At 41.4% G+C, this 16422-nt stretch overlaps 1 protein-coding gene across 1 annotated transcript; it reads left to right on the top strand.

Annotated features, from left to right (window-relative positions):
* The first annotated feature begins 262 nt into the window (after window positions 1-262).
* Window positions 263-14450, top strand: wapla (WAPL cohesin release factor a). The gene is made up of 20 exons (XM_029126994.3): window positions 263-567; window positions 1185-1595; window positions 1724-2417; window positions 2671-2978; window positions 3130-3260; window positions 4438-4533; window positions 4968-5129; window positions 5699-5835; window positions 6522-6633; window positions 7328-7558; window positions 7686-7797; window positions 8094-8191; window positions 8448-8524; window positions 9063-9238; window positions 9396-9511; window positions 9612-9842; window positions 10690-10906; window positions 11574-11662; window positions 11759-11854; window positions 12635-14450. Exons 2-20 carry the CDS (start codon window positions 1211-1213, stop codon window positions 12698-12700), a joined length of 3534 nt encoding a protein of 1177 aa, XP_028982827.1. The 5' UTR covers window positions 263-567; window positions 1185-1210; the 3' UTR covers window positions 12701-14450.
* The last annotated feature ends 1972 nt before the right edge of the window (window positions 14451-16422 follow it).

The following is a 16422-nucleotide window of genomic DNA, read 5'->3' as shown; positions in this document are numbered from 1 at the left end:
ATTTACACCATTAGTGATAATTCTGTAAATAGCACTGTTTTGTGCTTTTAATATAAAAAATCATAAACAACATAACACTACTGGTGCCGTTTCCACTTGGCCGATTTTAAGTTAGAATCTAAATAGTCCTCTAGCGCCCCCTGTCGTTTACTATAGTTGCTGTTTTAATCCAATCACAGACGCCTTTGCTGACTAAGCGTCCAACCACGACAATATATTCTTGCTGCCGATTGGTCAACTGTCGTCTTGCTACGCAGTACATAGGGGTCTTGCCAGTAAACGATGAGGGAGGGGATATTTTAATGGCCGTCGGTATCACTACAATATGCAAAAAGTCCGGATTATCTGCTATATTTAGACTGTAATATCCACGGATTAATTTAGGGCGCTTTCCATTGGTAACGAGCTTTGCTGTGGGGACGTATTTGGGTTGCTGGTGTGTTTCTGGCGCTGTTTTTACAGCGCTGTGCGGACTTTACCCGCTTGATTTGTGCGCGAGTGAGAGATCGGGCCTAGCCGGTTGGCTAAAAAACAAGCGGACGGTTAGCTAGTCACCGGAGTTAAAAGGTAATATACTACGCGCACGTAATCTTTTCTTCTCATGAAGATTTAAATCCTTATTATTTGTATCAAACTGTATTTGTAAGTTAAACTGCGTAGTGAAATCAAATATTCAAGATTTGCGACGTTTGGTACAGTCAAGTGTGAAATGTAAACAGGGACTAGCTTAGTTTACCGTGTCGGGGCTAACGGCTAACGGCTAACTTTGTACTAACTTTGCACGTAGAAGATGGTCACCTAGAGTAGGTGTAGATAGATGTGGATGCCTTCGATGTTACGTTTCTTTAGAGTTTGATGTTCTATATAAATCCGGGCTTTGTAAAAGTGCACCAGAATCGTTTTAGCTTTCTGTCATTTTGCTTTGCGATATTATTTGAAAGCTATGGTGCCCGAGCTAGCGAGTTGGCAATGCTAACCAGTAGCCCGTTAGTTGGCAGCTAAGCTAGGAGCTAATGCCAACTTAGTAATTCAGCTCTGTCAGCTGAATTGTTAAAGTGCACGTTTTCAAGTTTTTTTTTTACATTAACTGGAATATAACTAAACCTGAAAGCTCACATACATTAGTTCAGACGTACGCTGGCTGCGTGGTGAGTTAAATGTTGAATGTTCTGCTTTTTTCACAGGGAATATGTAACATAAAGCAACCAACATGACTTCTAGATTTGGTAAAACATACAACCGCAAGGGAGGGGAGGCTAATTCAAAATTTGAAGAAGTCTTCTCTAATAAAAAGCCCACACTGACCACCAAATGGGGAGAGACCACCTACACGGCGAAGCTGGGGGGCAAAAGGCCTCTTTTGAAATCTGATGTGCCTGAGCTTTCCAAGAGACCCAGACTTGAGGACAGCGACAGTGAAGAAGATCCATTTGGGTTCGACAGTGATGAAGAGTCCAAGACTGTAAGTTCCCACAGTAGTTCAGAGAAAGTCCCAGAAAAGGATGCGGAAAAGCCCACAGCGGTGCAGAGTAGTGGGACAGCCACTGTTGCTACTTCAGCATCATACTCTTCAAGCTCCACAGCCACAGTCACACGTAAGCGATAAATATTTAAACTGGATTAGTGAATCTGCCTGTGTCATTACATTATTCATCTTGATTATTATGTTTATTTTTTACAAGGTCTTTAAGCATTTTCTGACTATTTGTTGTTGTGTTTATAGGGACGCATAAATCAGAAGAAAAGGCTGTTAAAAATAACCAGCCCTGGTACAAAAATATATCGGATGGTAACCAAAAACCTGCAAACGCGGCCTCTTTCTCAGACAAGGTCTCGTCTAATGCTCACAGTGTCTCAGCATCCCAGAGGTTCTTGTCTTCCTCTCAAAATGTAGACACCCCTCTTACATCATCCACTGATGCACCAGGTGGTAGTGGAGACTTCCAGACCTTTTCCTCTTATGATGGACTGCCATTAGAAGAAATGAAAAATGCCGAACTGGAGCTTTCCACAGAGCCTCCACCAGAACAAGTAGACAACATTCCTCCTTCCCCATTTACTTTAAGAGCCTCAAACTGCAAGAAGTACCAGCGGCCCAACCGGCCTAACAAGGCGTCTCCTGAACCTGCTGAAAATAACAGCAATAAGCCCATTGAAACAGTGCGTGCCAACAGTGCTAGTGCAAGTACTAATTCTGCCAGTGCTAAAGTAGCAGCCAAGCCTGCAGGCAGGGGTGGTGGGAGAGTAAGGGACTACACGGTTCTGCACCCTTCCTGTCTGTCCATCTGCAATGTCACCATCCAGGACACAATAGAAAGAAGCATTGATGAATTAGTCACCCCAGCTACACCAGCTGACCTGGGAGAAGCAGGCCAGATGAAGAAGAAAACTGATGCTCCACCACCCAAACCTACCAGGTAAGTAAATTATACTTCCCCATCAACTATTGGGAGAACATGGCTCACAAATTTTATAACCTTACAATTTACTTACACACATTAACGACAATAGTATAATTTGACAAAATATTAAACTAATACAGGTGTCATGATTACGAAAAGTGAAAGCAATCAGTCCCTAACAAGTTAAGAGTGATTCAGAGATTCATTAAAATTGTGCAGTGTTTGAGCAGTAATAATTGGTTAACCTCAAATTTTCTTACATTTCTAGGTTCAGACCCACCCAGACAAAGACAAAGAAGACAAAAACTGAGACCAAGCTGGAGTTCTTTGGCTTTGAGGATAAAGAGGACCAGGGAAGCGAAGAGGCTGCAGAAGGGGGTGTGGCAGGAAAGAGCAGCTACAAGATCAAGTACTTTGGTTTTGACGACTTAAGTGAAAGTGACAGCGATGATGAGAGCTCTCAGGTTAAAGAGAAGCAGACCAAAAAGGCAGACGCTTCCTTGTCTGCTATTAGCTCCAGTGTGGACAGTCCTCATACCAGTGACTCTCAGGACAGCCAGGCCAGCAGCAATACAGGTGTGAAGGGGTTTCGGTGATGGTGTGATTTAACATTTACAACATTAATTAGGTGTCACGCCATATACAATATTTTAAAGAGCTTGGGTAATACGGTAATGTTCAATTTTAATTATTGGAGCTTGTTTTCACATTCTGGTTTCCACAACAGATGCTTTTGACTTTGGTGATGACACCAGTCCAGGTGTCACTGAGGGTCAAAAAGGACGTTCTGGCAAACAAAGTGACAAATCCAAGGACAGCGCTACTGGACTGAAAAAGATTTTCAGTGGACCCAAAAAGGTATGTGAGCTTTTGTTTTGTTGCTTTTGCTTAAAGGTCATTTTACTTCTTTACAATGCACCACATGCTTTTGGTAATTGCTTTTTAGATCTCTTGTTTTGTAAACACACAAACTTCCGGGCAGAATTCTCCTGTGTTTTTCTTTATTTTGCTGGGGGTCTATAACAAGTCAGTCAATCTAAAGAGGCCATAGTGCGTTAGACTGAATTCAACTTTATTGTCATTACATGTTTAGAAGAACAGGGCAACAAAATGCTCAGTCAGCTGTTGAGACCTTTCCCTCAACTGGTTTTGAAGTTACCATCTGACCCTGATTGGCTTTTAGGCAGACATTTGGTTATACGCTATTGATGTTCACTTACAAAACACATTATCCAGTTTGTCTATATATAGACTAAGATAATGGCAGTGACAACAGAATCGAAAAACATGGAGCAAGTAGGTGGGAAAGAAGCTAAATTTATGCGTCTGTCAGTTCGATGTAAGAGGAACTGAGCAATTTATCAGTAATGCTAGGTCTGTAATTTCAGACTAGAGGCCTGATGCTAAAGCAATTATTGTACGACAACAGCCTCACATGACAGTTGCACACATCCTACATGATCGCTTTATGTGAACAGGATTTGAATATTACCTCTTGGTCAGGCACACACTTATCAGAATAATTCTGCATCAATTTTCTGTGCACTGTGTTATGCCACATTTGCTGTTTATCTAAATCATGTTCTGTAGTGGCTTTGGGTTATTTGTTATCTGTCTTCCTAATTTCACGTGTTTACTGTTTCTACATCATCAACAAAACATGGAACAATGTTTTGTGTAATGTATAATTGAGTTGCACAATGTGTCATTTTCAGGAAACGTCTTGTGCTGCTTTGGGACTGTTGTCCTCCACACTTACGCTGCGGTTGTCCCACTCTATCATTATGATTGCACTATGCAATATTTATACGTTCCATCATGCTAATTCACAACAATAACATAAGCTTTTTGCTAGAATAGAAACAAGTGTTTCCTTAGTCTACTTTTCATGTTGTGATGCTTCTGATATTTATATTTTCAGTGAGGGCAAACATTTATCAGTAAAATAACTAATTATAAATTATATAAACCAGTGTATGTTCTGTGCTGTGCTTCTGTTGAACTAATAAATAATTAAATCATTATTGTTATCCAGTCTCCTGCTAAAGCTGTGTACAATGCTCGCCACTGGAACCAACCCGAGCCTGAAGAGATGTCTGTGCCTCCGCTTTCGAGATCACAAACTGCTCCGGTAATATATTCAGCGCTCAGCGGTTGTTTGTATTGTTGTGCTTTTTATTTTTTAATGCAGAATCAGTCTAGGGCACAGAGTTAAGAACAGCTATAAAAATATTAAACTCTTACTCAGTAAAAAATGTTTTTAATTATAATAAGAAAGGTGTAATTTGCAATACATTCGCAAAGGTCCTTGATATTACAGCAAATGCTAATAAATGGCACATTTATGTAGACATATTAGTTTCCCTATACTATCCAAAGTAATCAAACTGGCAACTGAAATTTAAAAGTTGTTTACATTATCTCATCTGACATCTGTTAACAATACTTATTAAAGACTTGTGTGCTTAATAAAATTTTCAACTGCGGTAAATCTTGTAGACATGTCATTACACAGATTTTGTTGCTTTGGTGTGAGCCCTATTTCACTGGCTCTCTCGTCCTCAGGCCGTTTTGTCGAGCAGCAGTAAGGACAACAACTCCCATAAAGATGATGGCTTGTTCAAAGCCCCTCCGCCGCCGCCCAAAGTCATTAAGTCAGAGACCCTCCCTACGCGACTCAACCAGGATATTGTTACAACCCTCAAATGCAGAAAGGAGCACAAGGAGGTGAGTCTGATGCACATAGAGGAAGCAGGCAAGGGAGCTTCTCCAGCTGCAGACTTTGCTACAGTGCTCAGTTAAAGTACTGTACTCAAATGAAGATTATTTGGATCAGGCCTGCTGCTCGTACTATGAATTTTCTTACTGTTGTTTATTTGAACCCTACTGTGACTTGGAGGTGGTGGTGATGTGTTGCTGTGAATTCAAACTCTCCTACAGTGTATGTCATTTACAGAGTCCCCTGGCCTCTTACCAGGCTGTTAGCTACAGTTCCCTAGAGGCAAAATTGCTTCAGTTAAGCTGTGACCATTCACTGGAGTTGTCTTAAGCTCAGGTTCTCTTTCCTGTGTCATGCTGAGGACACACAGCGGGACTGTTGACACTGGAAGCAAAGAGCCGACTGCTGATCGTGGCTCTACATGCTGAGCTGTTATTGATTGGGGATATTAGCACAACAAGCTATTGCCAGTAACAATGAGACCATTCCTCCCACCATTTGTGCAAACTGATTGTGTATTTGGACAAATGCACAGTTTACCAATTAGCTGTAATTAACACCGTTCTCTTTCCACCAGCTGTACACAGTGGTGCAGCATGTGAAGCACTTCAATGATGTGGTGGAGTTTGGAGAGAATCAAGAGTTCACAGATGACTTTGAGTATCTGGAGACAGGGCTGAAGAGCAGTCAGCCACTCAACACAAGATGCCTTAGGTGAGTAGGAAAAACACTTTACACTGATTTCTTTGTATTGTTCTGTGGGAGGAGCACTTAGATGCTATAAATCTGCTTTGAAATTGATTGAATACATAAGCACCTGTCACTTAACATTTGCTCATGTCGCCTAGTATTAGCCCTCTCATGAAGCAGCCAAAGGAATAGCGTTATAATGCATCAGTCTGTAATTAAAGTAAACAAAATTCTAAGAATTACAGTGCTATCAGTGAGCAGCAGGAGGTAGCAGTAAAAATGCATATATTATAGGCCACTATCTAAATGTCTCTCTATGTTTGTTAGTAATGACTAAATGTCAGTGGAAAAAAACGATGGTTTTTGGTTAGGATAAGAACGATCTTGGATTGCGCTCGCCTGTGATTTTTACTTTGTTTCTTTAGTTTCATAATGACTTTACTGACTATTGTGGGAAAGAAAACAGAAACAAACACCCTGAGCACCAAGAAGCTGCGGGGAATACAGCCTCTCTTAGTGATTTTCAGTCTTTAACTATGCAGAGAGTGTAGAAATAAAAACAGAAATTGTTTTAAATGGGAATCACATCCTGAATTGGTCTGTTTCACATTGTCTCTTAATCAGCCCATTGTTTACGCCAGACTGATGGATATTTACCCCTGAAATTTTTGTAATTATTTTTTTCCTTTCTCTCTCTCTCTCTCCTCCAGTATAATCAGCCTGGCCACCCGATGTGCCATGCCCAGTTTCAGGATGCACCTGCGAGCCAGAGGGAAGGTGGCTCAGGTCTTCAAAATGCTCAGTGATGCCCCACAGCACCCGGTCAGAATAAATCTGTCTATGTCATACTTTGTTTCACTTTCTAATGCCTAAAATAATTTACACTTGGTGGTATGAATGGTGATTATGGTCACTTGTATTTATTAATAATCCTGTAAAATACATGTTTTGGGTAGAAGTTTATAAGTTAACACTGTTGGCTTTATTCTTTGTATTTGTAGTGTGCAGCAGTGCAACTTTTGTAGAAGCAGAAACATCTGGAATTTAAACCTCTGATTTCTTTCATCCAGAGCATGATGCATGGCTGCAACAACTTTTTCAGTTTAGAATGCATTTAAAACTAATTGTGAGGAATATTTTTCTAAAACCTGCTGCCAACGCAGGACAGGACTTGGTAGAGGGCTTTGGACTGGCTATGTCAATTACCAGTTAATCCAGTTATACATTTATATTTTTCTGCTGAAGGGGAGATTATAAATAAATCCCTCCAAAACCTTTTTTAATTAAATATTGCATATGATTCTCTTTAAATCGCACATTGGCTCACTTTAAATTTTATTCATCATCAAAGAAACTTTAAAATTACATTGCATTTAGAGTGGAGTAATAAAAATAGTAAAAAGTACTTTGAAATAAATATGTCCTATTTATTGGGATGCAGTTCAGTTCTCGATTGTACATTTATATGCAGACAGTTCTTTAACCCAAACTCTTCAATTTTTTTTTTTTTTTTTAGAACCTTGCTCTTTGCACTGCTGCTCTGATGTACATTCTAAGTCGGGACCGTCTGAACATGGATCTGGACAGGGCGTGTTTGGAGCTGATGATTAAGCTACTGGAGATGGATCAGGACTACCCTGCCCACCAAGACCAGCTCACTGCAAAAGAGGTGGCAAAGGTGAAGGAGAAGATAAGGAAGCTGTGTGAGACTGTGCACAACAAGCACCTGGACTTGGAAAACATCACAGTAAGTTGTCTCGGTAATATAACAAGTTTAAAGTGTTGAGTAAAAGGTCATGAATGCATAAAAAGCATCTCTGGAGAAGTTGTCTGCCAGGTTGGCATCAGTATTCAACCTCCTTCTTCTATTTTAGACCGGCCACCTGGCTATGGAGGCATTGCTCTCTCTAACCTCTAAAAGAGCTGGGGATTGGTTCAAAGAGGAACTGCGACTTCTTGGAGGTTTAGACCACATTGTAGATAAAGGTAAGTACAGCAAGATGTTATTTATATAGCCATGTCTGATAATCACTAAGTGTCTGGGGAAACTAAATTCAACAAGTGAGCAAAAGGTCTGTGTTGCTGGATATATTGTATATATTGTTACTGGCAAAGGTTAAATGATGCATATATAAAATAAATCCAAGAGCTGAGTCCAGATACAGACAAATAACTAGTGTTTGTTTCCTGTTAGAGATGGGCTGAGAAAATCGATCTTTTCCAATCTGGTGACGTTTTTGTTGTTATAGTTGGTCATGTGTTGTGCGTGTGTTTTACCACAGTGAAAGAGTGTGTGCAGAACCTGAACCAGGAGGACGATAAAGAGAACCTTGTTGCGTCTTTATGGGGGGCTGAGAGGTGTCTGAGAGTGCTTGAAAGTGTAAGTACTTCAGTGTCAGGTTAAGTTCTCTTCCAAGAAGTTCACTCAAAGTCAAGAGTGGGTGAGAGCAGTGAACTGTCTGGTACCTTTTGGTACCTGATGCAAGGGTTTGTCTCTCGACAACTAACTTGCCTAAAATGTCACTTATCAAAAGTCTGAAGTAAACGCATCTCTCCACATTCTCTGTTTCTTGTCTCCCTTTCACTTTACTTGCCTCGCTATTGATTTTGGTTTCTCTTTCATCTTCTGCCAACAGGTGACAGTGCAGAACCCTGAAAACCAGAGTTACTTAATTGCCTACAAAGACTCGCAACTCATTGTCTCCTCTGCCAGGTGAGCCAGATATAGCTTGGAGCTATTATTGACTGGACAATATTGATGGGTGCACACAGAGACACTCGCTATTAAAACAGGTCATTCAATTCCATTTATACTTTTTGTAACACTACTGCACCCATTATGTTAAGTTGGAACCTCAGGGGAATAATGGGCTGTACATTTATGCACTTACAGTATAGATAAAACAATCTTCATCAAAGACTGTAGATATAGAAAAATGACACATCTGTCTCCGCCTTCATTAAATAGTTGGCATTTGATTCCCTATCTGTAAATGAGATTTATCTTTAACTACTGGATTAGAGTCCATAAACAGTCAGAAACACATTAGCAGTCAGAGCCGTGTGATATTTAAGATTCATGATGATGAAATGAATTTGTTTGTACAAATATGAATGAGATTGTTTTTATATCACTTCTGTTTATATTCAGTTCTTTCTTCCCTCCTTTTTTTTATTGAAAAACATTTACTACAGTTCTACCAGTAAATGTGTTTGTTTACATTCCCTCTGTGTGGTTTTATTTTTATCAGGGCTCTGCACTGCTGTGAGGATATGATCCAGCGGTACAGCAGGGCTTTAAACAACAGCTCTCTGTCAGCGTCGAGTGCAACTCTGCCCCACTGCAGCTTCAGTAACGTGGGCAAAGCAGTAGAAGACTGCATGAGGGCCGTTATAGGAGTGCTGCTCAACCTTACCCATGACAATGGTACTTTCAATTACAAATCAGTCTGAATTATAATCACCTATTCTGTGTTGCAGCGCTCAACAGATCTCACCATGGAAAATGAAATCATGTGAAGCGGTAATGATGCCTAATATGAGGAGAAGTTGGTAATGGAGTTTTTTTTTTTTTTTGTCTGCAGAGTGGGGCAGTACTAAGACGGGTGAGCAGGATCAGCTAATAGAGACTGCATTAAATTGCGTCCTTAGAGTTCCACGCTACATCCCACAGGAGCAGCGCTTTGATGTGAGAGTGCTGGTAAGATGCTACTGAAGACAAGAAATCAGTCTTTGCTAACACACTGCCTATGTTTCACCTGTTTCTTTATTTCTAATGTGTGCTCTACCGTGTCTACCAGGGCCTGGGTCTACTAATTAATCTTGTGGAGTACAGCTCTAGAAACCGCCACTGCCTTGTTGACATGGAGTACACAGTCGACGACACCTGTCTAGAAGACAGCCTGATGCAGCCTGCTGACCAGCTGCCAAGTGACACAACAGCGGGGCCGGCTGCCCCGAGCACAGCTGAGATGCAGGGAGATGAGGCGGACAAGCCCAAGCCCTCTGGCGCTTTGGCTGCACTGGTGAAGGTAGGGGCTGTGCCACCATATAGCAGTTATTATCTCTTTTAATCTGGGCTAAGGTGCAGTGTTTTTCCTTTTCTTTGGTGAGAGTTGTTTGGTAAATCTGTAAATCTACAGATATAAGGAGTGACATGAACGCCATATTGATAAATGTCAACGGTACTTGATTGTGTATTATCATTTTATCTTTGCATACCTTTTGAGTATCTGCGTGTGTGTATATGTATATATGTATATATGTATATATGTATGTGTGTGTATATGTATATATGTATATATATATGTATATATGTATGTGTGTGTGTGTATATATATTATATATATATATATATATATATAATATATATATATAATATATATTATATATATATATATAATATATATATATATATATATTGTAAAAAAAATATTTTTTTTTTAAATTTTTTTAAGTAATTGTTTGAAGTCGAAATCTGCATTTGACAGATTTAACACTCTGTATTAAGCGTGTGTCGGTGAAGACTAATTGGTGGATTTGCATTTTAAGACGCCATTTTTAAAATGTTTTGCTTTATTATTTATATTTATCCAAACTCTTTGCCCAACTGACTCATTATTAAAATGTTTTCAGAAAGTCTAAAGAAAGCCTTAGAGAATAAATTAATTAACTTTATTTATTTCTCACTGTCAAAACTTTAAGTTTGCTTTGGAATATCTGGCATCTGTTGTGGGTTGCTAACCTTGCCAGAAGGAAGTATTCTTTTGTCGGTCGTGCTTAAGTGTTATTCCTATATTTTTTTTGACTTTCAGATTTTACTTGCCCTTGGGTTGTGGTTCAGCCCAGAGTTTATGTCTGTGTTTCACTTGTCCCCAGCTCTTCCTAGAGAGAGAGCGTGCTGCCATCCTGGCTGAGGCTAAGACTGATGACCTCATCAGCGAAGCACCGAAGCCAGCTCTGGACCAAAGTGGAGAGTGGCAGGAGACATCAGGCGAGATCCAGTGGGTGGCAGCTGAAACCAATGACAACCAAACTGAGAATAAAGAGTCTGAGAAGAAAGAGGAAGAGGATGAAGAGTTGGACCTAAATAAAGGTCGGTGACGTTTTGTTTGTACGCCTGAGAGCTGGTATTCATTTAGCTAAAACATGAACTAGATTAATGTTCAGTAATGATTACTGTGAGGCACAAGCTTTGTTACATATGTGCATCTCAGCTAATTAAAATTAATGTCTGAATAAGATGAAGCAGAGTTGTGTGATAGTATAGGCGTTTAAGCAATGTTAATTATTTGATCACTGATAGAGATCCAATTGCTTCTGGACTTCTGGATGCAGTCCTAATGCCAAAAAATTCTGGTCATGGTTTCAACATGGCACATAGCAACCTTAACAAATCCAACCAAGACTATTCATTATATTTAACTTTGAACAATGAAGGCTGACAGTAGACTTTTTAAAAGATTTAAATAATTTGTAATGGTCATAGATTGATGCATTTCAAAAGCTCACCTGGATGATAAACTATTTGTTCTTTTCTGATCTGTTTAATTATGGCTAAAGATAAGCTCACTAAACAACAGCTTCCTCCTAATGCTTAGTGACAGTACAGATGGTTAATTCAGTGATGAGTAATGACTCACCCCTGATGGGAAGTGTCCGGTCACAATATTTCACTATTCAGCATTTGTGAAATTTTACCTCACAGTCTCCAAAAAATGTGCAACTGAACCATTTTCTCTCTCCCTTGCTTCTCACCGTAGCTCTGCAGCACGCCGGCAAGCATATGGAGGATAGTATTGTTGCCTCCTACACTGCTCTGTTGCTAGGATGCCTCTGCCAGGGCAGCCAGGTGAGAGGATCAGACACACACAAAATAGGATTGGAGATTTTCCCCTATTCAAAAATGAACATGTCATCACTCACCTGCATTTTTTTTCTTTCTTAGATAAATGTGACTACTGTGCGAGAACATCTACCTAAAGGAGATTTCTCCATCATGACAGAAATGCTGAAGAAGTTCTTAAGCTTCATGAACCTCACTGTGAGTATAACTGTGAATATGGGCTACTGAGAGAGTGATACTTGATGAATTCTAGAATACCATAGAATTGCAACAGATCTCTTTTAGGGCAAGCCATCATTTTTAAACGATAAACCTCTGAAAATAGTGACAGCAAAGGTATTTTTGGTAAATGACCAGAAGTGTTCATCCTTTGCTCCAGGCAAATTAAACTGAAGTCATTTAATTTGGCCCATTGAGCACATTTCTGTGCAGGAAACACCTAGTGATTCTCTACTGTGGAGCGTTTCCCTTTACATGCAGATAATTGCAGGTTTTGCACTGCATTCTTTAGCAGCTTCTTACCGCTCTGATAAAAAGGAAAGCTTTCGTTCTTTTTAATTTAATTAACAAAACATTCTTCGCACAATCGTCACACTCCTAAAGTCTTTCAGTAAGCACTTGTTAAAACCTCTAGTGGCACTTAGCATTCATAAAAGTGCTGTGATTTTTTTTTTTTTTTTTTTTTTTTAAATCACAATTTGTTATTAACGATTGTGTCCAAGCAAAACACACGGGGTCATAGAGAGAACTCAACAAACCCCTCCTTTAGCAGCACTAGGCAACAGTGGAGAGGGGAAGTTCATTTATACTGAAGAAACTCTCAGGGTTGGCAGCAACAAACAAAACACAGGCAGGTTGATTGGACCAGCAACGCATAGTGGCCGATGACTCGTGTGGAAACGTAGAGGGAAATGAGAGGAAGGAAGAAGATGCAAAGTTATCTCATTTGTGCTCGTTTTTTTTTGTTTTTTTTTACAGTGCGCAATGGGCACCACAGGACAGAAGTCCATCTCGCGGGTCATCGACTACCTGGAGCACTGTTAACAGTCAGCTCGCGCTCGGACTGCACATTAAAGAATCCCAGCTCTTCTTTTTACCCCTTGTCTGACAGGAGCTACGGGGAGTTTTAGGAGTCTCGGCAGCATTCCCTTGACCTAATCCGATCACCTGATAAATACGTAATGTTGTATGCATTCAGACACAAATAGAAATGTTTCTCTCCCCTGGAGCACAGCCTGAACCAAAGCCCCGCTAGCTGATACGACATGTAGATTTCTTTCAGGTCCACTCAACTAATGCCACAGTTGGTCAGATAAGCGTGGAAGGTTTGAGCTTCATCCTCAGGTAACTGGGAACTAGGCAGAGGCAAAGTTCTAAATACGCTGTGGAATGTCCTCCTGTAAAGATGGACTCGAGGCAGGTGTTTGTAGAAGGTGTGACTAAGATTAGCTCTCGATGCCTGGCCACTTAGCTTCTGTGTGAAACCTCTGAATTAAATTTTATGGATCCTAACATTGAAATCTGTGCTCATCTATGTCAAAGCCAAGGTTGATGTCATTGATCAGCATGGAAAAACCGTCACGTTCATGGATGTTGCACGGACATTCTCTGTGCTCGCTTGTGTGGAAAGGTTTTGAATGCGTACATCCATCTTTTATCTCTTATGTTTGCAGTTGGCTTGAATGTTTAAGGGAAGGAGTGTTTTTAAGATTTGATTTTCCTGTTCACGTGCCCGTTAATTTCCTAAACTGAGTTAGCGAGGCTCAGATGTTCTCTGCTTTTAGAGTTTTATTTCTTCTAGGGATTTTGTTTTTACCCAATTATAAATTACAAAAAAATGTTGATTGTAACGGAATGTTCATATTTGATTGATGGTGAAGCCTAAAAATGACTCTCTGAAATTTTTATTCTTCTGTAACCCAATATGAATTTGGTCATTAGTTGATTTTATTTAAATTTCACTTATTTCAGCATTATGTAATTATTATATGCATTTAAAGGCACCAGTATAAGAGATGTTATAATGCTTGTGCTTCCTTTTGACTTTTAAATGAAAATAATTTTAAATGTATTTAATTTAATGCTTTCTTTTTTAAATGCAACGTCATCATCTAGTTTTCTTTGTCTCAAGTTCCACACAATGTTTGGTTAGACTATACTCTGACACAGCTCAGCGGCTGGACATATAAGAGATGCAGCTGCATTGTGAATTTTGGCTTCAAAACACTGCTTCTATTATTGGACAGCGTTTCCTGGTGGCTTCACGTGTCTGTATGTCCAGCCACACGCGGCTTCGTGTTTCTAACCTCACTGTATCATGGTGTCTCTGTATTGGACAAACATTCATCAAGTTCCCATTTATTTATTTAGTGGTGACATTTTACCTGTGATGATGCACCTGAACTTTGAAATGCCTCTGTCGTGTACTGCTCACCTGTACGATCACTGATTTGAATGACAGCCATACCTGTGTAAGCAGATTAGTTTCTCTGGTTTGTAGAACTGCAGTGAACACAACTGCGACAGTTTACTGTTAATTACTTTGCAAATTCTGGCCTGAATGGAATTTTAGAATGTAAATACTCCTGTACATAGCAGTTAATGGACATTTAAAATGCTTAGACTACTTTTTCCCTGAAGCTGATATTTTTATTTTATACAATATTTCTGAGTTGTCATTTGGAAAAACAAAAGTCGAAGGAAGAGAAAAAAAATGTTTGTACCCATTTTAAAGACCTTGTCTTTGGTTACGTGTAAATAGTTGTATCTCAAAATGAAAAGGTTGCTACTTTCAGTACATTCCATTTGTGTTTTCTTTCTTGTTTTGTGTGAACAGAACAGGAATCCTTTTATTTATTTTCCCCATTTCCAGGCGTTGAACTCCTTTTTACGCATTCAGGGCTGCGCTGGGAACGCTTCACTAAGCAGAGGTGATGTTTAGTTTACGTTGGTTTTCATGTGTGCGCCAACCTCAGAATCCTAAACTCCGCTTTCTACCTCGTGCCTGTTGCCGAATGAGGCTACAAGTGAACGTGTGCGTGCGCGACCCGCGTGCGCCGCTCCCCTGCAACGGTGCCTGGGACACGGTGCGCACGGCTGCTGTACTTAACACCATTGAGCAGTGGCGGTTCGTGGGCGCAGACGGATTGACGGCTGCATAATGGGAACAAAAGACTGCTGTTGCATTTCGGACCTGAGAGTCAAACTTACAAATAGCTCTGGGAGTCTGGGAAATGTAGTGCACACAATCGGGCAACGCCGCGTGAACCGGGCGACGACAAGCGGGGACTAATGCGGGCTTTAAATCCGAAACGTCACGAATTGACACGATGGGGGTAACGAGCTCGGTAAACCGTGCGGCGAAAAACATGCAATTATGTCTTTGTCTCGTCGCCTAACATGGAAATAAATGACTAGACTCTGTTGGTAGTGTTGATTTAAATTACAGGGCAGGACTGCTGCACGTCGATAACAGACACCTCTGCCTTTCATCTGTCTCTATACATTATACATGGCGGCTTGACGGAGTCTGAGAGCATCGGCCCCGTGACGAGCGGTGTCAGGAAAGTGGCTGATCGTAAACACGACGGGGGGCGTTTCCTGCAGGTTAATAGGACAGTTACGGTTTCCTGCGCCGAGCGGAGAACCAGGGGCGGAAGTGGTGCAGGATGCGGGAGATTAAAGTTTCCAGCCTGTCAATCACAAGCCACTAGTTGGATCGGAACTGCCTGAGGGGCAGAAGTACAACAGAATTTCGCTTGGCAGCGCTCGTCGATCCATCACACTCCGTCTCTGGCTGCAGCCGCTCCCAGTTCACGTGCTGGAGCTGTCTGTCTGCGCACGTGGCGGCGGCTCGAGGTGTGACTCGCTCCATCACAAACGACCCGTGGACTCGAGTCGCGGGTCCCGCGTGATGAGGCTACGGGTGCGAATGGGGCGTTTGTCTTTTCCCCTGCAGGTGAAATCACCCCAGGCCCTCGTGCCGCTAGGTGGTGTGAGTACCCAGCCTCTGACCGCGGCGCTCGAACCTCTCCGGGAGCGCGCACGCGCTCGCGTTTTAGCGGCAGCCACGTGTGAACGCGTGCATATCTTCTCATCAGCGGCGTCGCCTGCTGATTTAGCCCCGAGCTGCAAGGAGTCCGCTGTCTTGGCTGAGATTAACGCCCTCGTCGCGCTGACGCAGGCACGCGCACACTCACCCGTGCACGTCCCCGCGGAGCTGTAAAGCATCTATCAACAGCCTCGGTACTTACGGTGCCGGCCATCAACACCCTTATTCAGTGCATTTAAATCAAGCTGTCGCACAACGGAAGCGTTTTACTGCACGTGCGTGCGCTAAACACGGGAGCGTGCGTTACCGTTACCTCTGAACCTGCAGAGCTCCATGTCAATTTGTGGGTAAAAGATAAAAGCAGTGTCTCCTTCAGTCTTTTTGCTTTGCGATTTTAATGTTATCGCAGTGTTTTTGATGGCTTTAACAACGTCTTCAAGGACTCGTGCACAGAAAGAAGCAGACATTTTAAAACTGCTCTGAATGGAGAATCTGAGAAAAGTGACAGTTTAAAAGCACGAGTTCCGAGCCGTCGCCTCGTTCAGGCAGGTGTGTGACTGCAGGCAGCTGGAGGAACCCGGGTGGGTCGTGATGGAGTGGGAGAACCTGGAGCCGAGCCTCAGTGACCTCTAAAACCACATCTGTAAAGAAAAAGGTCCCAAAGGTCGGCGTGCCCCAGCACAATTAGTGAGTGGCACAGTGTTAAAAGGCCAAA

Source organism: Betta splendens, chromosome 15 (assembly GCF_900634795.4).
Source record: "Betta splendens chromosome 15, fBetSpl5.4, whole genome shotgun sequence".
NCBI lineage: Eukaryota > Metazoa > Chordata > Actinopteri > Anabantiformes > Osphronemidae > Betta > Betta splendens.
Note: the sequence above shows the minus strand (reverse complement) of the source record. Positions and strands in the feature narration are given on the sequence as shown.